At 44.1% G+C, this 24,266-nt stretch overlaps 1 protein-coding gene across 7 annotated transcripts in view; it reads right to left on the bottom strand.

The window, feature by feature from the left end:
• Positions 1-24,266, bottom strand: part of SHQ1 (SHQ1, H/ACA ribonucleoprotein assembly factor) — a 125,908-nt gene that overhangs the window by 35,780 nt on the left and 65,862 nt on the right. For 6 of the 7 annotated variants that reach the window (XM_089305423.1, XM_051851471.3, XM_002713187.6 and 3 more), the window contains one exon: positions 21,462-21,582. In XM_089305423.1, the coding sequence (XP_089161549.1) occupies positions 21,462-21,582 (121 nt within the window). Of the gene's footprint in view, positions 1-256; positions 315-21,461; positions 21,583-24,266 lie in introns of all 7 variants that reach the window. The other variant, XM_089305426.1, reaches the window with a different exon arrangement.

The raw sequence follows: 24,266 nt of genomic DNA, 5'->3' as shown, positions 1-24,266 counted from the left end.
GCTCTCTGCTATGGCCTGGGAAAGCAGTAGAAGATGGCCCAAGTCCTTGGGCCCCTGCACCCACATGGGAGACCTGGAAGAAGCTCCTGGCTTCGGATCGGTGCAGTTCCGGCTGTTGTGGCCAATTGGGGAGTGAACCACTGGATGGAAGACCTCTCTCTCTCTCTCTACCTCTCCCCCTTCTGTGTAACTCTTTCAAATAAATAAATAAATCTTTAAAAAATTTTAAAAAAGGTAAGACAAACCTAGGACTTACCAAGTGAGAATGTCTAGATGTGAAATCTGCATCTGAAATCCTGGATCATTAAAAAACCCTGAAACATAAGAACGAATGTACAGAGCTGCTGTGTTCAGAAATACACAAGCTTCACAAGTTGAGACCTGGAAGCTTGGTTTTTACGATTAATCTAGTTTTTAATAGAGTGGAGATCCTTTGTCAATGGTTCAATTCAGATGACTTTAGCTTATCTAGTGTAGTTCAGTCCATTTATTTGCTATGGCCATTAAAACATGTAGACAACACACATCTGACAACTGTTAATTTTAAACACCAAGTTGAAAGTGAAGTCAATTTCCTCCAGCAAGATCTAAACACTTATTTTCCTGAAGCACTGGGATAGTCTAAGGATAAGAAGAAAGTCTACATGGTCTAGCAGGCTGACTTGGAATGTTGTTTAATACTATAATGGAGAAGGTGTTTTCTTCTTTGCTCAAAAAAAGTGCTTCTGGGTTTTAGTAAGGCAGCCAAAATGACACTCTCGAAGGCTCACCGTGGGTGTTTACAGGGCCAGGGGGAGTCAGAAGAAAGTAAGGTCATCAGAACAGATATCATTCTTTTCACCTCACTCCGTCATTTAAAGCACACCACAGAATTCTAAACAAGTGACATCTCGTCCCTCACAAGACTCGGCAGGCCAACTAAACCAAGTGCAAACCTCACTTGACATGTGGCTGTAAAACTCTGGTTTTACCTTGGGAAGGTCTTTTTTTCCATGAGCTTTTATATGAATGAAATGCTACACTGAAACTCTGAGAGAAGCTCCGCATTTGTAACAGCAAATTCCTACTTGCCTTAAACGCTAAGTTAATATTTGAGAAAATGCATACAAGACCTGATGAATTGCATTAGTATTATGGTTGTTTCATTTCTTTGAGGGCATAAGGGTTTTCTTTTGTCATTTATCCTTATGTTTAGTTGGGCTCTCAGTACACACCACCACTCATTTTACTTTATTCATTTCTAAAATTGTCCACTATAATTGAGGGAAAAACACTGTAACACTTATTTTAAGTTCTTAAAAATGCATGTGTGTGAGGGAAGGATGTGTTCACTGAAAAACATGCCAACTAGGGCCAATATTGTGGCTCAGCAGGTAAAGCTGCTGCCTGCAACACTGGCACCCCACATGGGTGCTGGTTCATGTCCCAGCTGCTCCACTTCCAATCCAGCTCCCTGTTGATGTACGTGGGAAAGCAGTAGAAAATGGCTCAAGTGCTTGGGCCCCTGCCACCCACGTGGGAGACCTGGAAGAAGTTCCTGGCTTTGGGCATTGGCCCAGCTTAACCCAGCCCTTGCAGTCAATCTGGGGAGTGAAATCTTTCTCTGTAACTCTGCCTTTCAGATAAATAAATAAGTCTTTGAAAACAAAAGCATGCTGAAATGTAAAGTATAATACAGAAAGGCTGCCTAGGAGTTCCACATGCCGGAGATCGCTTTTACTAACATTAAAGTGCTTCCTTCCAGGAGTCTGTTCTTTGAAAGTATTTCTTCAGCATGACTGAGCCAGCTCGGCATGCACAGCTTTATACACACTGCTCTGTTTACAATTTTTCCTGACAGTATAATACCATGGCCTCCTAAACAACAATTTTCAATTAATTCCCAGACAGTGGGCTCCCTCCTGCAAAAAACCTCGACACTGAACAGAGTGGCTGCCACGAGTTCAACACATTTTAGATTCCATCAGCCTCTAAAGTTTTAGACAAATGAACCATAAGAGACAGAAACAGTTACAGTTTCTCAACTTCAGATAAAAAAGGCTTGATCTGGGAACCTGCCATTGATAGATCTCCACCCAGGAGAAGGAGGATTAAGCTGAATGGAGACACAGTCTATGATACCCAGCAGTTATGTGGCCATTGCTGCATTTCTCTGCTTCTCAGGCAAAAAATGTGCAGATAATGATGGTCTGGGAAGCATCCTGGGACTGAAGGGTGGGGCATCTCTATCCTTCTCAAAGGCTCCCATCCCTGCCTGCAGAGCTGGTGACAGCACATGGGGTACAGGCCTGAGTCCTCAGGAAACTGCTGGGCAGCCCCAAGCCCACACTCTGGGCTGGTGTTGCTTAACAAGTAGGTGGCATGCACACGATCCTAACGCCCAAACTCACTCTCTCTCTCTCCAATCCAATATACCTCCAAACTATTTGACTTTGTCATGTCAGATAAGTTAGCAGTCTCGGAAAATTACACATTTCCTTTGTCATTTATCTGGATGGTTAACGTCCATGCATGCAAACGTGTCGGTCCTTGATTTATGACTTGGTTCCGAGGAATAGAAAATACACTGAAGGTGCTACCAGAGACGGGCTTGAAATCGTGGAAAAGGAGGGTGAAACTCTTTCTTTTCTTTGAAGCTTGTTACTGAATCAGAAACCACTTTCAACGCAGTGAGCATTTCTGAACGTCATTAGTAAGTGTCAGGCATTCTGCAAGGTGGTAGGGTGCCAAGCTAAATAGGACCTTTGCCTCCTAGGACATCTGCAGTCCAAATTTCTTTGGATCCCCTTTTACTGGACCAGTAGTTAACAACAGAATCACAAAATTATTTCTCACGAAATCATACACCTTGAGGTTAAACTTTTGTCACACTCTACATGGCTGTCCAGTCCAAACTCCATTTTTTTTCTCATTTTCTTTAATGTTTTAAGTTAACATGTAAGAATAATACCAAAGAATTCCCAAAGCAAATATCAGACAAAGCCTGTTGTTGATGCCCAGAAATACTTAGTGCCATCTGCACTCAGAAGTGAGGCTTCTTTCTCCTCTTAGAATAAACAACTGAACCTGGTTGGGGAAACACTCCATCGGGCAAAGCCTCAGTTTCCAGCAGTTGGGTTTCCAAGTCATCAAGCGCTTTCAAGCAACTGGCGGAGACAGACGAAAGTCCCTGAACTCCAACTCCAGTTACCTAGAGAGGTGATGTCTCGGCTCAGACTCTGAGAATAGATGCCTGTGCTTCTTCTTGGAAATAGAATGCTGTTCCACAAGGCAGTGGCCTGCAAGGTTCTGCTCAGGTACTCCCTCACTAAAAGATGTACAGACCATACTCATCAGACACCAGTTCTGCATCAGTCCATACATAAACTATTAGTGAAGTTTAATTTCTTGCTTAAAAAACCAAATAGAAGGTATAGGTTTTTCTCCTATGCTCCCAAAAGTCTGTTTTATGTGTTCCCTCGCCTTAAGGGCACCTCACTTAGGAAGCCACAACAGATAATCTAGAGAATAAATGCATAATTTGAAATTAGTTTTATCTCTAGGAAAAGAAGACAAACGCAAAAGAGAAAACATGATCCGCCTCATGGAAGTACTAACTTATTTTGAGCTTAACAAAAACTCCAAGCTCCTATGTGAAAAGGTAACAGAAATGTTGTAACAGCTAACATTTTCTTTAGTTCAAGCCTTCCAAAAGAACACATCAAATGAAAACATCTAAAATTGATCAGAAATCTGCTGATATCCATCAAAATACAACTTATCAAATTATCTCAACATTTGAGAATCTCTATTTTTTGAAATGAAAATGATTTTCTGAAATTGTGAATAAAGAATAATCAAGAATAAAATGATCTAAAATAAATTATCATAGAAATTATTTAAAATCGGGAAATATACCTCAAAGAGGTCTTTTCCCAATATCCTCTGCTTCATAGCTCTATTTGTTATGTTCCCAGCTTCTATTTATTCAAGAAAGTAGTCAGGGCAGGAAATGGGACAAGTCAAATGATCACAATCAATCTCATCACCTTCGCAACATGCTGGGAATGTAATTAATCCTCTATTTATTTAGGGGACTTCACACCCCTTACATGAAGGCGGCAACTCCCTGCTGGCTTCAGTTGAGATAATTATGTTATAACAAGGATTGGGTTTCAATCATAATAGGCAGAAGAAAAAGGAAATTGTACTTGAAGTTGTCAGTTTTTTAAAAAAGCTTTCTGTGACTCCATTCAAAGGACACTCTTGACAAAGCTCTCCTTAAATAGAGCGCTTTCTAAGTGCGATAACCACACACCCGCCACATTAATCAATGTAAGCCTCGCGCCGACTAAGATGAGAAGACAATCCCAGTGCAGAGCAAATTCTGCGTGAAGCTGACAACATTGGTTTACAAAACCTACCTAAATCAATCACCACCAGAACTCACTTGATACTGCGTGTTTCCTCCAAAGAGCTTCAAGGTACAAACATACACAAGAACACGAGGTGAAGGAAAACACCGTTTACTTGCTCTCTGAAAGGGCTGGCCCCTGCAAGCCAAAGCCAAGGGCCGAGAAGGCTGGAGCCAAGTATCAGGGATTGCATGAGAAAGCAGAGTCAAGTCTATCAGAGCCATGGACCACAGCACACAATGGGCTTGATGCCCACACTAGACTTGGCAGGCAGGGGCACTTTCCGTGCCTATTCACCTCTGAAAATGCTTATTTTTCTTTACAGAAATTCACATTTTCTCCTCTAATTGCCTCTTTCTTATAAACCTTCTGTCTTTATCATACATCACAATCATGATGCCCCCAGCACACAAATAAAAATGAAAAACTGTTCCTAAATGTCTAAAATTCCTCAAATATGCTAAATTTAACTTTTTGTAGATTCATGATGGTTAGAATGCTTGTATGTTGCAAGCTCCTCGAATATTGGAAAATCTCAGCACTTCACTACCTTTCAGCAGCATTGTAAGATCTTAGATAATCAAAATGTCCAAGAAACTGACCATTACTAATTTGAGTTCCAGTTCTTAGTAAAAACAAACAAAATGTGGTCACCTGGAATAGAAAAGGAACATTAGGTAAAATCTAAACCTTAGTTAATAGTAATGCATCAGTACCAACTCACTAATTGTGACAAGCATACCATCCATCCCAGGGGAAGATACTGATAATAGAAACAGGGGCATGGTGTAACTGGGGACTCTGTACTATCATCACAAGTTTTCTGTAAGTCTAAAACTATTCTAAAGCAAAAAATTTACCTGAAAAAGCAAGTAGTATAGAAATTACAAATAAAAAAGAAACAAACAGAACAAAGAAAAAGAACAAGAAAATACAACAAGATGCTAACATTCAGATACATCATTCTTTTGTCAGTTTTCTCAATACACTTAGTTACAGGGAGCACTGGCCTCTTGACAAAGGGTTATTTTATTCTTAAATCTGTAGGAACATTTGTAATCCTATGATTTATTGGCACATTTCTTGTAAGAGAAGTCTAATGAAGAGCAACAGTCCCCAGTGGGCTCTGCTGAACGACCGGTGATAAGGCAAAGAACCATTAAGTAAATCCGCTCTCTATGAAACCACACTGAACGGACGCAAGTGAGTGGATATTGGCATGTACTAATCTTTTCTTGTGGAGATAAAACCCACTTCCACCCAGGATGAATTTGTGGATTTAATTAAAAATAAACAGTCAAACCAAAGAGCAACTTGACATGCCAGAATAAGCACCTCACTAAGAACAATTTCAATTCAAGGGAGGTTTAACGTGCTTAAAATTACGCACAATTGTTTCCTGAAATTCCTACATGCTAATCACCAACACCTAATGTAACACTTAATGTCCTACCGTTTGTCAGAGAAGTAATTCCCCAGACAACAATAAAACCACTGACAGTTCTAGTCTGATTATCACTTCGCATGCTTGAAGTTAACAGATTCCCAAAATTGCCTTCAAAACTGTGGATTTATTATGAACACCATGACATGGGTTCTGGGAGATGCCATGGCTCTTCCCCAGCTATGGCTCAAAATGCTGCCGGGGAATTATAGCAATATCTTTATGAGGTGGCTACAGACCCACCCACCCCCAACCAACACACACACTCAGCTCTGAGAAATGCCACTCCTGACAAGGCGGGCCCTGGGCCTAAGTGTGTACTACCTTAGGGAGCACCACTTCACCCTACCATGAGGAAGGCAACTGGACCAGGAAAGACACCGACTGACACCAGGCCAATCACGTTCCTCCTCCCCTGGAATGATAGACAGGGACCTCTGGTTCATCTCTGCCAGTAAGGACCTGTAGGCTCAGAGCTGTGGAGAAACCACCCTCCTGCATGTGCATGGAGAGGAGAGTGCAGGGACTGGCAGGAAGCAGCCCCGTGACAGAGAGCCAGGAGACTGCCTCACTCCCCACAGCCTGCGCTCCCCAGATCCAGCCACACTCCCAAGAGCATGGCTTCTAGAAGATGACCTGCAGCCTCCTGAGAAAGGTTGCTACTCTCCCTGAGAAAGTCCACGGAGTTTCTCTTGTGTGCCCAACTGACTCTGAGAGAGATTGACAGCCTCCAGCATAGAGGAGAGGAACGAGGATTTCTTATTTGGCCCTGTTACTAAAACATCCACCTACAGGGTAACAGAAGATTCTCTTATTCAAAAATAACGGGATACTACTAGGATAAAGTCTGATCCAAACACAAATAGCCTCACATCCACTGCTGCTCTTGCACAACCACAGTGCCAATCAGGAAATCTGTTCACATGTTGCACGCACATTTTCCTTGTCTATTCCTCTGTATGGTGTTATTTTTCCAGCCTGGAATGCATCCACGCCTGATCATCATTATGTTCGCATGGGAGCACAACATCGTGCAACCAGAGAGCATTTTTTACACTGTGCTATTAATTCATATTCCTGCTTTGTCAAAACTCTTCTCTATACAGCTTTCCTAGCAGTGATTCAAATGTGCCTGGCCCCTCTTTGTGGATGGTTCTTAGAGGCCTCAACTCTGCATGCCCAAAACCCAACTCAACTTCTCTCTCAGACTACAACAATACTGGCCAGGTCAAAACCAGGATGGCACCTTCTACTCCTCTTCTCTCCCTCCCCTACTCAGTGGACCACTAAGTATGTCCTACCTGCCTCTCAAGTCTGACCACTGGTCTTCCCCCCTCACTGCCCTGGCTCAGGCTGACTGCCTTCTGACTGGATTAGCAGGCCTCCTGACTAGCAAATCAGTCTCTGAGCTATGCCCCATCCCAATTCCTTCCTCACAACAGGACCTCACCACATCACTTACACTGCATGCGCTCCACAGCCCAAAGCTCTTCAGTTGTCCCACGTTCTCCCAGGACAAAATCCAAACTTCTCTAGGTAGTGAAGGCTCTGCGTGAACTTTTCTGGCCTCATCTCTCTCCTTGGGACTCCTGGGCTCTGACCCACCCATTCTGAGCCCTTAGGGCCACATTCTTTTGTGTCACTGTCTGAGCTTCTCATCTCCACTTCCCTACCAGCACCCAACCAACTCTCAGGCATCTTTCTGCTCTCAGCTTAAACCATTCCTTTGGAAGGTTTTTCCTCCTAGCTGATTCCCCAGCCCTGAGCAGTCCCATGTGGCTGCTATCAGATTCTGTTTACATCTGTTTCCCGCACTGGAAGACTGGCCTTTAGACAGCACGGTCCAGTACTTCTCTCCTATCTGGCACACAGTGGGACTCAAACACTACTGGTTGAAAAAATACAATGTTCCAGTACTGATGTTGACTTCTGCCTGTCTGTGAGCTGGCTCCCTTGATGTCACAGATTAACCAGGAACAAGAGAACCTAAATGAAGAGATGCCTTATCCACTACCAAAGAACATACACAGAAGAAGCAGCTCATACAATTTAAAGCAATATGCTGAAATAGCTCAAGTTTGCTCAGAGGAAACTGAATCCAGGATTTATCAAATGAGAAGAACTATTTAGGGATCAAGATGTTTGCATCTACAAGCTTTCCACATTAGTGTCCAAAGGGTCACAAAATAAGTTTTTGTTTTGTTTTGTTTTGTTTTTGGACAGGCAGAGTGGACAGTGAGAGAGAGAGACAGAGAGAAAGGTCTTCCATTTTTGCCGTTGGTTCACCCTCCAATGGCCGCCGCGGCTGGCGCACCGCGCTGATCCGATGGCAGGAGCCAGGTACTTATCCTGGTCTCCCATGGGGTGCAGGGCCCAAGCACTTGGGCCATCCTCCACTGCACTCCTGGCCACAGCAGAGAGCTGGCCTGGAAGAGGGGCAACTGGGACAGAATCCGGTGCCCCAACCGGGACTAGAACCCGGTGTGCCAGCGCCCCAAGGCAGAGGATTAGCCTAGTGAGCTGCGGCGCTGGCCAATAAGTTTTCATTTAGCAAGAGAAGTATGCTAAAAAGTAGCACAAAACTAAATAACAAAAAATGATTACAATGTGGTGGAATAGGGAAGGAGCTTACTGCTCTAGTCTAGGGGAAGATAGTTTAAAAAAAAAAAAAGTAGAGAGAGTACAATCTCAGGGAAGAGTTAGGGAGAAAACAGCAGAGGAAAGTCCACACAAATTAGAGGGTCACTGTGGATCTACGTGGAGGGTGTGGAGGCAAACAATTCAGGACCCCAGCATCCGAGAGCCTCAGTACCAGCTTTGGAGAATGAGGTGAGAGCAGGCTGCAGCAGCACAAGCCACTGGCGATAAAGCTGCGGGAAAAGCCTGGCCTGAGTCCAGCTTGCAGCCCAGTGGAGGACGGTGTACTTTCCAAACTAGAGGGAAAAGGGGCGGGGTGGGGGGGCACATTTCTCTCTCTGATCACCCAGCCCTGACATCCTGTAACTAGCTGAGAGGGCGGGCACCATTTTGGACATACATAACAGCTGCACCAGCTTGTGTCCATGCACCCAGCAACCAGCTGAGAGGAGACGCCTGAGTCTGGCTGGGAAAACTAACAGGGGGCTGGGTGCTCATTTCTGTGGGAGCCTTGTGTGCTGCGACAGATAGTAAAACACTGTGGCTGTGTGGGAGGGCGCAGGATGTGGCTGGGTCTCTGAGCAGACACTATGGGTAGCTAGCTCTACAAGCTCAGGGCTTCCTGACTGTCTAGTGACAGTCATTGCTGTGGGAACCATGCTCACACCAAGGACTGCATAGATCTTCTGAGTGGTTCTTGTGGCAGCATGGATGAATATTGTACCCACTGGGGTTAGTGCCCAGGCACTGGTCTCCTTGGAGGAGAAGAGGTGAGCATGACACTAAGCCAATAGAGCTGATCAAACCCTCTCTGATTAAAAAAAAGAGAGATTTAACGCCCAACTTGGGTGTCACCTCGGACACTCCCCTCACCCTGGAGCACTTAACAGAGCTCCCAGGCCACACCCAGGACACACCTCTGGGTATTCAATGAAAGAGACGCAACTCCACTAAGCCACAGAGGCGTATCCCAAGGATAAAAGCCATCCCAGGGAGAAATTAAAAACAACAACAACAACAAAGTATCTCTACAAATACCTAAAAATAAACACTGCAATTCAACAAACAAAAATAAGGAAGACAACATGACACCCCTGAAGAAACACAACACTTTAATACTAGAATGTGAAGATAAGGAGATTGAAGAAATGCTGGAAACAGTTAAAAAAAAAAAAAAACTGATTGTAGAAGTAATCAGGGCCGGCACTGCGGCTCACTAGGCTAATCCTCCACCTTGCGGCGCTGGCACACCGGGTTCTAGTCCCGGTCGGGGCACTGGATTCTGTCCCAGTTGCCCCTCTTCCAGGCCAGCTCTCTGCTGTGGCCCAGGAGTGCAGTGGAGGATGGCTTGGGCTCTGTACCCCATGGGAGACCAGGAGAAGTACCTGGCTCCTGCCATCGGATCAGCGCGGTGCGCCGGCCGCAGCGAGCCAGCCATGGCGGCCATTGGAGGGTGAACCAACACCTGTCTCTCTCTCTCTCACTGTCCACTCTGCCTGTCAAAAAAATAAAAAATAAAAATAAAAATAAAAATAGAAGTAATCAGAAGGAAATCCACGAAGTACAGAGGTCCATACATGACATGAATGAAAATTTTTCCCATGAAATTGAGATTTTTATAGAGAAATCAAAATGAAATATTAGAAACAAATAATTCAATAGATTAAATAAAAAATGCCATGGAAAGCCTTAACAACAGACAAAATATTATCCAAGTTAGATGACAAATCTCTGGAAATTTTACAGTAGAGCTAAAAAAAAAAAGAAGAAGAAATAAGAAAACTAGGGGCCTGCACTGTGGTGTAGCAGGTAAAGCCACCCCCTGAAGTGCTGGCATCCCATATGGGCGCCAGCTCAAGTCCTGGCTGCTTCACTTCCAATCCAGCTCTCTGCTATGGCCTGGGAAAACAGTACAAGATGGCACAAGTCCTTGGGCTCCTGCATCCCCATGGGGGACCTGGAAGAAGCTCCTGGCTTCGAATCAGCGCAGCTCTGGCCGTTGCAGCCATCTGGGGAGTGAACTATGGATGAAAGACCTCTCTCTCTCTCTCTGCCTCTCCTTCCCTCTCTGTGTAACTCTGATTTTCAAGTAAATAATAAATAAATCCTAAAAAAAAAAAAAAAAAAGAAAACTAAAAACAATGTTGGAGATTTATGGGATACTATCAAATGACCCAATATACGGATTTTAGGAGTTCCTGAAGGCTTAGAAAGACAGAATGGATTAGAAGACATTTTTAGTGAAATAATTACACAAAACTTCCCTAATTTGGAGAAAGAAAGGGACATCCAGGTACAGGAAACACACAGAACTCCTAATAGACATGACCAGAAAAGATCTTCATAGAACATGGCAGTCAAACTCTCCACAGTAAAACATAAAGAAGAGGTTCTAAAATGTGCACGAGAGAAATGCCAGATTACTTTCAGAGGATCTCCAAGTAGACTCACAGTGGACTTCTCATCAGAAACCCTATAGATAGGAGAGAATTCCAAGTCTTAGGAGAAAAAAAAGTCAACCCAGAATACTGTACCCTGCAAAGTTCTCATTTATGAATGAAGGTGAAACAAAGACCTTTCAAAACAAAAAGAAATTGAAAGAATTTGTCACCACTCATCCAGCCTTACAAAAGATGCTTAAGGATGTGCAGCACAAAAACACAGAAACAGGGTTATCACTATGATGAAGGCAGAAAATCTCCCAGTGAAAGTACAAAGGAAATCCAAAATAAACAATAGGAAAATTTATGGAAAAATGGCAGAGCCAAGTCATTATTTATCAATAGTCACCTTGAATGTAAATGGCCTTAACTATCTAGTTAAAAGATACAGACTGGCTGAATGAATTAAAAAATAAATCCTATCTATTTGCTGCCTACAAGAAACACATCGCACCAACAAAGATAAGTGCAGACTGAAAGTGAAAGGATGGAAAAAGACATTCCATGCAAAGCCAAGACACAGTGGCAAAAACAACCTAAAAGAAAGATCTTGGTGAACAAGAATCCAGTGGAAGGAACGGGCCATCAAGGAGGGAGGCGCCTTTCTCTGAAGGGAGGAAGGAATCTCCACTATGATGTGGCCTTGACTAAACAAGTTCAGAGTTGGTGAACTCAAGGGGCTTCCATAGCCTAGATAGCTCATGGCAAGAGCCTCGGGTGATTGCTGACGTCATAAATAAGAGTGCCAACTGTTAAATCAACAACGGGAGTCACTGGGCACATGCTCCCCACGTAGGATCTCTGTCCTTAATGTGTTTTACTATGAGAGTTAAGGATAACACTACTAGTCCAACAATACCCTATACCTTGTGCGGTTGTGTGAGTGCAGTGTGTTGAAATCTTTGCTTAGTATACTAAGTTGATCTTCTGTATATGAAGGTAATTGAAAATGAAACTCGATGAAGGGTAGGATGGGAGAGGGAGTGGGAGAGGGGAGGGTTGCGGGAGGGAGGGAGGTTGGGGGGGAAAGCCACAATAACACAAAAGTTGCACTTTGTAAATTTACATTTATTAAATTAAAAAAATTTTAAAAAATTAAAAAGGCATTCCATGCAAACAAAACACAAAAAAGAGCTGGTATAGCCATCCTAATATCCAACAAGATATATTTTAACACAAAACTGTTAAAAGAGACAAAAAAAGAGCATTACGTAATGATTAAAGGATCAATTCAACAGGAAGATGTTACTATAATAAACATATATGGTCCTAATTACAGGGCACCTGTCTATATAAAAGAAATGCTAATGGATCTCAAGGGAGACATAGACTCCAATACAATAGTAATGGGGGACTTCAACACCCTACTCTCAGCAATGGACAGATCACTAGACAGAAAATCCGCAGGAAACAGCAGAGTTAATGGACACTATAGACTAAATGGACCTAATGGATATCTACAGAACTCTTCATCCTACAGTTGCAGACTACACAATCTTATCACCAGTACATGGAATTTCTCTAGGACAGACTACATGCTAGGCCATAAAGCAAGTCTCAGCAAATTAAAAAAAATTGAAATTATACCATGCATGGCCGGCACCTAGGCTCACTTGTCTAATCCTCCACCTGTGGCGCCGGCACCCAGGGTTCTAGTCCCGGTCGGGGTGCTGGATTCTGTCCCGGTTGCCCCTCTTCCAGGCCAGCTCTCTGCTGTGGCCCGGGAGTGCAGTGGAGGATGGCCCAAGTGCCTGGGCCCTGCACCCGTATGGGAGACCAGGAGGAAGCACCTGGCTCCTGGCTTCAGATCAGCACAGCGCAACAGCCGCAGCATGCTGGCTGTAGCGGCCATTTGGGGGGTGTGGACTGGGAAAGCAGTAGGAGATGGCCCAAGTCCTTGGGCCCCTGCACTCGTGTGGGAGACCTGGAAGAAGCTCCTGGCTCCTGGCTTCCTGGCTTCGGACTGACGCAGCTCTGACAGTTGCAGACATCTGGAGAGTGAACCAGCAGATGGAGGACCTTTCTCTCTCTCTCTGCCTCTGCTTCTCTCTCTGTAACTCTGACTTTCAAATAAATAAATAAATCTTAAAAAAAAAATCCTGTCATTTACAAGAAAATGGGTACAACTGGAAAATATCATACTTAGTGAAATAAGCCAGTCCGAAAAGGACAAATACCACATGTTCTCCCTGGTCTGTGGTAACTAATAGAGCATCTGAAAGGTAATCTATAGAAATGAGACACTCTGAAACATGATGACTTTGAATAGCCCTTGTCTCAACTGTTGAGGAAGTTTTTTTTTTCATCATACTATTTTTTGAACTCTTTACTTAATACAGAGTTAATCTTATGTGTATAAAGTTAATTGAAAATAGAGCTTAGGAAAAAATAGTAATGGGAATAGGAGGGAGGAGGGAGAAGGGTGAGAGTGTGGGTTGGAGGGTGGATAGGGTAGGAAGAATCACTATGTGCTTTTTTTTTTTTTTTATTTGACAGGTAGAGTTACAGACAGGGAGAGAGAGAGAGAGAGACAGAGAGGAAGGTCTTCCTTTCGTTGGTTCACCCCTCAAATGGCCACTACGGCTGGAGCTAAGCCGATCCGAAGCCAGGAGCCAGGTTCTTCTTCCTGATCTCCCATGCAGGTGCAGGTGCCCAAGCACTTGGGCCATCCCTCCACTGCCTTCCTGGGCCACAGCAGGGAGCTGGACTGGAGGAGGAGAAACCGGGACTAGAACCCGGCACCCATATGGGATGCGGGTGCCGCAAGCAGAGTTAGATTAACCAAGTGAGCCATGGTGCCGGCCCAGAATCACTAGGTTCTTAAAGTTGTATTTATGACACGTATTAAGTTGTATACCTTAAATAAAAAGTTTCTGGGTAAAACAAAAAGCTAAACACCAAGAGTATTAGAATTAAGAATCAATTTAAGGCATACAGGTTCAGCATTTCAAAACATTTTTTTCTTTTTCCACACAACAACTCACCTTTTTTTTTTTTTTTTTTTTTTTTTTTTTTTTTTTTGACAGGCAGAGTGGACAGTGAGAAAGAGAGAGAGACAGAGAGAAAGGTCTTCCTTTTGCCGTTGGTTCACCCTCCAATGGCCGCCACGGCCGGCGCACCGTGCTGATCCGATGGCAGGAGCCAGGTACTTATCCTGGTCTCCCATGGGGTGCAAGACCAAAGCCATCCTCCACTGCACTCCCTGGCCACAGCAGAACTGGCCTGGAAGAGGGGCAACCGGGACAGAATCCGGTGCCCCAACCGGGACTAGAACCCGGTGTGCCGGCGCTGCAAGACGGAGGATTAGCCTATTGAACCACGGCGCTGGCCAACAACTCACCTTAAAAAATTATCTTGGAGAAAAAAAGAGGTGATTTAATTCTTTAATGACAAGCTCAGATCTGTATTGAAGATAGCCTGGATCTTTTTTTTTTTTTTTTCATTTAAAAAAAAGTTTTTTTTTCATGAAGCAAAAACAATACCCTGCATGATCCTTTGTCATTTCAAAACACACCATCTATTAAAACTATACCGTTTGAAAATCAAATTTTCTCCAGTGAAATAAAAGGACATATGTTCCTTTCATAATGAAGAGTAAATTATTCTTAAAACTATACTTAATGGATATTATAAGGGGAAATGATTTATAGAGCACTATTACAGTATGAAACAGGTTATAAAATGACATGTATAGTGTTATTTCCACTGGTTTAAAAAAGCACTGGGAAATAACTAGAGGAAGTATTAAAATACTAACAACAAGTGCATTAGATGAAGCAATGAAGTGACTTGCAAAGGTCACAAGGACAGTGAGAGGCAGAGCTGAAACACATTCCAGTTCATTCTTTTTCATACCAGCTGAATTTTCAGACAGTCAGAACTATCATACCAATGATAGCAACCCACCAGGGAGGAATCAGAGAGAAGAAAATCTACACTGAAAGTAGCTAAAATTTTCAATAAAAATGAGTCAATTTTTACTAAATGGGGAGAGGGAGAGGGACAGGGAGAGGAAGAAAGAGAGAGAGAAAGAGAGAGCAAGAATGAGCTCCCCTAAACTGGTTCATTTCCCAAATGTCTGCAATGGCTGGAACTGGGCTGGAACCAAAGCCAAGTCGCCCACATGAGTGTCAGGACCCCACTTACATGAGCCATCACTGCTGCCTCTTGGGGTCTGCATTAACAGGATCCTAAAGAGCCAGGAATCAAATCCAGGTGCTCCAATATGGGGGATGGGCTAAACACTTACTTCCAAATTCATATTTTTTAAGAAATGAAAATGTACTCATTTACTTGCTTCTAATAGGTACTTATCAAATTCATCTAAAGCTTGCTATGCTCACAAGGAGCTGTGATGGGCCCTTGACAGGTCCATTCACGTGGACTGACCCCAAGCTTGCAGAGGGGAAGGAGATCCGCACCGAGTACTGTAGACAGTATGTGAGCTCTCAACAAGTGCATGAGAAAGACAACTGACCAATTCCTTTTCCTATAGGAAGAGCTCTCTTAAGGTTTTTTTTTTTTTCTCCTTTTTCGATAACCCGTGGGTCAAGACATCTGACTGTGCAGGCGGCCTACCTGGACAAATATAAAATCCAGAACCAGAAGACCTGACACTGTCGCATACCCAACTTTTCTAAGCCATAACCTCCAGCAAATCACTTCCTCAGGCTGCCACTCCGAACATCTGCAGCTAGGTACCCCACCCCTTGAAACTTACAATAAAGCTTTAGTGAATGGCGGCAGGAAGTACTCTTTTTCAGAAAAATAATCTGCAGAGTCTATAACTCAGAATAAGAATCCAGGAGCTTCAGTTATGATAGTCGTTGGTCTAACTTCGTTAGTTCAATGACTTTGCTGGGATGAGCATGTGGCAGAGTTAAGATGCCACATGTGGAGAGCCTGGGCCGAGTCCTAGCTACTCCGCCTCTGAATCACCTCTTGGCTAATCCACACTCTGGAAGGCAGCGGACGGTGGTGCAAGTTGGGGCCCTTCCACTCCCATGGGAGACCTTGACTAAGTTCTCGGCTCTTGTCTCAGCCTGTCCCCTCCTGTCTGTTAAAGGTATTTGGGAAGTTAATCTAACAGATGGAAGATCTCTGTCTCTGCCTTTCAAATAAAATGAAAAATAAATAAATAAATAAAATTTTAAAGACTGACTCTGCTACCCATATTCCAGTAAGTTTTTACCAAAGTGAAACTCTGGCTGTAGGAATGGAACAATGGTCTTTGTGCTGTTCAGACTTTAGCGCAGGTTTGTTACTTCAAATAAAAATTTACAGTCTTGGGCTGGCGCCATGGCTCAATAGGCTAATCCTCCGCCTTGCGGCGCCAGCACACTAGGTTCTAGTCCAGGTTGGGGTGCCGGATTCTGTCCCAGTTGCCCCTCTTCCAGGCCAGCTCTCTGCTGTGGCCCGGGAAGGCAGGGGAGGATGGCCCAAGTGCTTGGGCCCTGCACCCGCATGGGAGACCAAGAGAAGCACCTGGCTCCTGGCTTCAGATCAGTACAGTGCGCCTGCCGCAGCGCGCCGGCCAGGGCGGCCATTGGAGGGTGAACCAATGGCAAAGGAAGACCTTTCTCTCTGTCTCTCTCTCTCACTGTCCACTCTGCCTGTCAAAAAAAAAAAAAAAAAAAATTTACAATCTCTATTACTACCATCAAAAACATCAAGTATAGGCCGGCGCCGTGGCTCAATAAGCTAATCCTCCGCCTTGCGGTGCCGGCACACCGGGTTCTAGTCCCGGTCGGGGCACCGGATTCTGTCCTGGTTGCCCCTCTTCCAGGCCAGCTCTCTGCTGTGGCCCGGGAGTGCAGTGGAGGATGGCCCAAGTACTTGGGCCCTGCACCCCATGGGAGACCAGGAGAAGCACCTGGCTCCTGGCTTCAGATCAGCGCAGTGCACTGGCTGCAGCGTGCCGGCCACGGCGGCCATTGGAGGGTGAACCAACGGCAAAGGAAGACCTTTCTCTCTGTCTCTCCCTCTCTCACTGTCCACTCTGCCTGTCAAAAAAAAAAAAAAAATCAAGTATAGACTAAAGAAAATACAGAACCATTAATAATATACAAATAATGATGGATTTCACTAATAAACTATATGGATGAGAAATAAGGCAACAACCTATGAGAACCATGAACATTCACCAAAGTGTAACAGAGCCGAGAAAGGTCACAGTGGAAGTGACACTGCAGAGCTCAGTCACGCCGTGCTTGTGAAACAAAGGGAGAAACTGGGAATTTTCACAGACATTGGGTAAATGAACAAATGTTTCATTTCAAAGAAGTAGAAAAAATAGCCAGGCTAGAATTGACCTGTAGAGTGAAAATACTGCTGCCTCCTTAGGGAGAGGAGAGTGACGTTCAAATTGGTAAGATTGAAAACATTTCACAGAGTAATCTCAAGAGTTTCTACTAGTTCCTCTCTCTCATCTCACTCCCCAGGACATTGTCCCTTTAAAAAAAATTACTATTACAACAATTACTAAGAACCTAGGAATTCTGCTTTATTTCCCACAACTTAAAACCAAGAAAAAAAAATTTTAAGAAGGAAAAACGTCTGATAATCCCCACATCAACTTGAGAGCCTCTATCCTTCCACTTTAATGAAATACAATCTTTGCGCTAGTTAATAGGAATGTCAGAAACAGACAAACAGGTACTCATGGAAATGAGATCCTGGCGAAAACCTCAATACTCATTAAATCCTTTAAAGAGCAAAAACAAAACCCACACGGAAAGACTATTTCAATTTAATTTTATTATGAAAATGAAAGTAACAACAGGAAATGGCAGCAGGGTATTGGGTAAACTCAATTAGCAGGGGGATCAAATGAAGTGATGACATGCCATTATGACCTCAGGGGTTAAAGACTCAATTTTCCATCTGGTGAAACCCAGATTCCCAACACAAATGCTGACACCACCTGCTGTACCTTATTAGGCATTATTCTGAGCAGTCCCTAAGCTTTTTCCATACAACAGGTACAGCCTCAATTTTTGTTTTTCCCTATTGCATGCTGCAATATAATTGCTTCCCAGGGACAAAAATAAAAAATAAATTCTATGTAATGTCTCATTCAAAATAGGGATTAAAAGCATTCATCTACCAACCATAAGAATAGTAAAAATATCACAATTATTATTCTTCTAAGTCACAATTAATACTATGCTGTCATTTTCTACAGCTCCTAGGAGTTATTCCAACCAGGAGCTCCCTTTATGTTCTCTATTAATAGCCTCCTGCCACGGAAATGGATAATTTGGCCATGTCTGATACAAATCTACAGAACTCCTTCCGAAATAAGAATTCATTGTATTTTTAAATTTACTACTTCATCTACTACAATTCCTTGATTGAGACAACGGAAAATGGCTTTTGAACATTTTTACACACCAGGTTCTGGAGCCCACTTGTGAGTGTTCAGCCTCTTTGGTTCATGTTACCAAGAATCATGCTGTTAGCCTCTGAAAGTGCTATTTTTCATACTTTGAAATATGAACTTTGTAAGCTAACTAACAAATGCCAGTTATTTGGATTAGGTTTGAATCCTATGATGTGTGCACAATCAAATGTGAACACATATGTAGGCAAACAGCAGATACAGATTCATATACCCAGTCTGACAGTGAGAGAGAGAGAGGCAGAGAGAAAGGTCTTCCTTTGCCGTTGGTTCACCCTCCAATGGCCGCTGTGGCCGGTGCACTGTGGCCGGCGCACTGCACTGATCCAATGGCAGGAGCCAGGTACTTATCCTGGTCTCCCATGGGGTGCAGCGCCCAAGCACCTGGGCCATCCTCCACTGCACTCCCAGGCCACAGCAGAGAGCTGGCCTGGAAGAGGGGCAACCGGTACAGAATCCAGTGCCCCGACCAGGACTAGAACCTGGTGTGCCGGCGCTGCTAGGTGGAGGATTAGCCTAGTGAGCCGCGGCGCCGGCCCATATACCCAGTCTTAGGACACCATATTGGACACTCAATGTGAAATAAAATGAATATTCACAACTGTCTCCTTTTTTTGCTTTTTAATTAATTTTATTTGAAAGGCAGAGCAATGGGCCAGGGGTTGAGGAACAGGATCTTCCATCTGCTGGTTCGCTCCCCAAATGGCCACACCAGTCAGGGTTGGGCCAGGACGAAGCCAGAAGCCAGAAACTCCATCCTGAGCTCCCATGTGGGTGGAAGGGGTCCGGGTACTTGGGTCATCTGCTGCTGCCTTCCAGGTGCAGAAGCACGCAGCCAGGTAGGAAGCAGAACAGCCAGGACTTGAACTGGCACTCCAATAAGGGATGTTGGTGCCACAAGTTAACCTGCTGTACCATAATGCTGGCCCCATGATTGTTACAATATTTATTCTGTTTATTACTAACACTATTTTTTTCTAATAAAATAAGTTTTTTGTCTTCTCTAAGTAAATTAACCAAACTCCTCATGTTAATCCAGTTCTTTTTTTTTTTTTTAAGATTTATTTTATTTATTTGAAAGAGTTACAGAGAGAGGTAGAGAAAGAGAGAGAGGTCTTCCATCCACTGGTTCACTCTCCAGATGCCTGCAACGGCTGGAGCTGCGCCGATCCGAAGCCAGGAGCCAGGAGCTTCCTCCGGGTCTCCCATGTGGGTGCAGGGGCCCAAGGACTTGGGCCATCTTCTACTGCTTTCCCAGGCCATAGCAGAGAGTTGGCTCAGAAGAGGAGCAACCGGGACTAGACCCAGCACCCATGTGTGATACCAGCGCCTCAGTCCAGGGCTTTAACCTGCTGCACCACAGTGCCAGACCCTCCAGTTACTTCTTAACTGTTTGGGAGCTACCTAGGTTTTTCTCTCATTAAAATTTATACACAGGACCTGGGTTGTAGTGTGGCTGGTAAAGCCACCACTTGTGACACCAGCATCCCACACGGGCGCCAGTTCACGTCTTGGCTGCTCCACTTCCAATCCAACTCCCTGCAAATGGCCTGGGAAAGCAGCAGAAAATGACCCAAGTGCTTGGGCCCCTGAACCCATGTGGGAGACCCGGAAGAATCTTCTGGTCATGGTCTTTGGACTGGGCTAGCCCTGGCTATAGTGGCCATCTGGAGAGTGAACCACTAGATGGAGGAGATCTCTCTCTGTAACTCTTTCAAATAAATAAATAAATATTTAAATAAAATAACATTTATTCCTAAAGTGGGCATGTGGCACAATAGTTAAGCTGCCAGCTGCGATGCTGGCATCCCATTATCAGAGTGCCTGGTTCAACTATTCCACTTCCAATCCAGCTTTTTACCAATGCACATCCTTGAAGGCAGCATATAATGGTTTAAGTACTTGGGTACCTGTCACCCACAGGGAGACCTGGACTGAGTAACTGGCTCCTGGCTAGGGCCCAACCCAGCCCTGGCTACTGCAGGCATTTGGGGAGTGAACTAATAGATTGAAGATCTCTCTCTGCTATCAAATAGAATGAAAATAAATAACATTTTTTAAAAAGATTTATTTTTATTTATTTGAAAGTGAGAGTTACAGAGAGAAAGAGAGAGAGAGAGAGATCTTCCATTCACTGGTTCACTCCCCAAATGGCCCCAACAACCCAGGCTGGGACAGGCCGAGGCCAGAAGCCAGGAGCTTCATTTGGGTCTCCAATGTGAGTGCAGGAGTTCAAGCACTTGAACTTTTTGCTGCTTCCCCAGGCACATTAGCAGGGAGCTTGATTGAAAGTGGAGCAGCAGGGACTCAAATACGAACCATACAGGATGCTGGCTTGACCTGTTATGCCACAATGCTAGCTCCATAAATAAAAATTTTAAAAACTTATTCCCAGGGCTGGTGCTGTGGAACAGCAGGTTAAAACCCTGGCTTGCAGAGCCAGCATCCCATAAGGGCATCAGTTCAAGTCTCAGCTCCACTTCCAGTCCAGCTTCCTGCTAATGAGCCTAGAAAAGCAGTGGAGGATGGCCCAAGTCCTTGGGCCCCTGCACCTACGTGGGTGACCTGGAGAAGTCCCTGGCTTCAGACTGGCTCAGCTCTGACCATTTAAGCCATTTGGGAAGCGAACAAGTGGATAGAAGACCTCCCCTCCCCCCACCTGCAACTCTTTCAAATAAATAAAATGAATCTTTAAAAAAAAGTATTCCCTGGCCGGCGTCGCAGCTTAATAGGCTAATCCTCCACCTAGCGGCGCCAGCACACCGGGTTCTAGTCCCGGTCGGGGCACCGGATTCTGTCCCAGTTGCCCCTCTTCCAGGCCAGCTCTCTGCTGTGGCCAGGGAGTGCAGTGGAGGATGGCCCAAGTACTTGGGCCCTGCACCCCATGGGAGACCAGGATAAATACCTGGCTCCTGCCATCGGATCAGCGCGGTGCACCGGCCGCAGCGGCCATTGGAGGATGAACCAACGGCAAAAGGAAGACCTTTCTCTCTGTCTCTCTCTCTCTCACTGTCCACTCTGCCTGTCAAAAAAATTAAAAAAAAAAAAAAAAAGTATTCCCTAGGTTATTGCATTTTCTTCCTCCTAGGTGAGTAGGTTTCCAGCAATACGAGCACCTAAAACTTTTTAAGTGAGTTAAGACTTACTTGGCTTTCTGAATCCACACACAGTAGTCTGAGATGTAGAGATCATTTAGAATGTAAGCTGGGTCATTTTCCCGAAAAATTTTGTGAATATCCAGAAGACACTTTAAAATGGCACTTTTACCTAAAGGAAGGTAAAAAAATATATATATAATGAGCCATAAGAAAGAAGCATGTGATTTTTTTTAACTGTGAAATTCAGCTATAGAAAGGTAGTATGTTTAAAGCAACTCAAGAGTTTTAATCATTTCTTTAAATGTTTGAAATACAAGTTTACTGAATAAAAAGATATCAATCCTATTAAGTTAAGCTCCTTATTTCTTTAAGAATTATGAATAATCTTTATATTCTACTGATACAGCTGATTAATTGCAGTTACCATTAAAATTGTGGTTACCACAAAAGTGCTATGAAACACAACTAGATGAATTAAACAATGGGCAGAAGTTTTCCCAAACTAAATGAATATTTAAATGCATCATAATTTTAATTAAATAATGTTCTAATTCACATTTTCAAAATAACATGGAAAATTATATTTTAATTTTTGAACGTACTTTTATGTCAACATCTTTTGTCAAAGGATTGCCTAGTTACTAACAATTTTTTTCACTATTAAAAAAAAAACTGAAAAGACTGATAACCAAAATAGCATAGCACTACCTCAGAAATAAGCTAACAAAAATTTCTTATAAAAACACCTTCAGGTCTTAAAGTCTTGTCTAGGGGCTGGCCCTGTGGCATAGAAGGTTAAGACTCCACCTACAGTGCCGGCATTTCCTTTGGGCATGGGTTCCAGTTCCAGCTGCTCCTCTTCTGATCCCACTCTCTGCTGTGGCCTGGGAAAGCAGTGGAAGAAGCCCAAGTCCTTGGGCCCCTGCACCAACATAGGAGACTCAGAGAAGCTCTTGGCTCTGGCCTGGCCATTTCCAGCCACTGCAGCCATTTGGGGGAAGATCTCTCTCTTTCTCTCTCTCTCTCTCTCTTTTTTTTTTTTTTTTTTTTTTTTTTTTTTGACAGGCAGAGTGGACAGTGAGAGAGAGAGAGACAGAGAAAGGTCTACCTTTGCCATTGGGTCACCCTCCAATGGCTGCCACGGCCGGCGCACTGCGCTGATTTGAAGCCAGGAGCCAGGTGCTTCTCCTGGTCTCCCATGCGGGTGCAGGGCCCAAGGACTTGGGCCATCCTCCACTTCACTCCCAGGCCACAGCAGAGAGCTGGCCTGGAAGAGGGGCAACCGGGACAGAATCCGGCGCCCCGACCGGGACTAGAACCCGGGGTGCCGGGGCCGCAGGTGGAGGATTAGCCTAGTGAGCCGCGGGGCCAGACTCTCTCTTTATCTCTTTCAAAAAAAAAAAAAAAGTGTTGTCCAACCCAATTACTTCCCCTGGTTGTTAAATGAACCTAATTTTTTTTTTTAAAAGAGTTACTCGGCTGGCGCCGCAGCTCACTAGGCTAATCCTCCACCTGCAGTGCCAGCATCCCGGGTTCTAGTCCTGGTCAGGGCGCTGGATTCTGTCCTGGTTGCTCCTCTTCCAGTCCAGTTCTCTGCTGTGGCCCAGGAGTGCAGTGGAGGATGGCCCAGGTCCTTGGGCCCTGCACCCACATGGGAGACCAGGAAGAAGCACCTGGCTCCTGGCTTGGGATCGGTACAGCGCGCCAGCTGGCGTAGTGGCCATTTGGGGAGTGAACCAACGGAAAAAGGAAGACTTTTCTCTCTGTCTCTCTCTCTCTGTCTAACTCTGCCCGTCAAAAAAATAAAATAAAATAAAAGATTTATTCATTTATTTGAAAGGCAGAGACAGAGACAGAGACAGAGAGAAATCTTCCTTCTACTGTTTCACTCCCCAGATGGCTGCAACAGATAGAGCTGGGAGCCAGGATCTTCCTCCATGTCTCCTACACAGGTGCAGGGGCCTAGGACTTGGGCATCTTCTACCTCCTTCCCAGCCACATCAGCAGAAAGCTGGATCGGAAGTGAAGCATCCAGGACTTGAACTGACGCCCATGTGGGATACTGGCGTCACAGGCAACTGCTTAACCTGCTACAACATGACGCCAGATTAAATGAACCCAAGTTTAATCCAACCAAAGTCACTAAAAGAAATCTTTTACAACTCAATAATTCCTAGATTTTCAAAATCCATGACATTCTCTGAAATGTATTCACTATGAGGCAAACTACAACATCTAGAGTAATACCACTTTCTTTGATCTGTGAAATATCAGCACTTTCAGGCTACCAGTTTTCAATCTTCTGTACAGTTCTAAAACACGAAAATACGATTCTGTATGCTGATTTCATGAAGATGCTCGTTGTATTTCATTGACATTTCCCATTTACCTTTTAGATCATAAAATAATCACCAGCTAGAGAACACTATCTCAGTGTCTCCAAACTGTTGCCACTGACTTTTCAGCATAAAGAACACTAGAAAATAAGTTCCAGAAGAGCAGGAACTTCGAATTTATTTAGTAGTTATCTCCAATACCTAAAAGAGAACTTAGCAGCAAGAGGTTTTTGATTTAAGCATTTTGAGAATCAGTGAATGACATAGCAACTGCCCACTTTAAATCCATGTGATTTTTTTTTTTTATTCCAGTCTCACACACCAAGTCCTGATGATTGTCCTTGGAAATGCTCCTTGTATCTGCCTTTTCCCCAACACTGCCTGCACAACTATCCGCACTTCTATCCTCAGTATCTGATGCCCATATATTTTCACAACCTTTTGCCCATCTTTCAGATCCCAGACTCTCACCCTTTTAACACACTTGTGTGTGTGTGTGTGATGCGTACACCTTCAC

The sequence above is a fragment of the Oryctolagus cuniculus genome, chromosome 10, assembly GCF_051225735.1.
Source record: "Oryctolagus cuniculus isolate XC-2025 breed Fujian yellow rabbit chromosome 10, ASM5122573v1, whole genome shotgun sequence".
Lineage (NCBI taxonomy): Eukaryota > Metazoa > Chordata > Mammalia > Lagomorpha > Leporidae > Oryctolagus > Oryctolagus cuniculus.
This window is presented reverse-complemented; position numbering and strand designations above follow the sequence as displayed.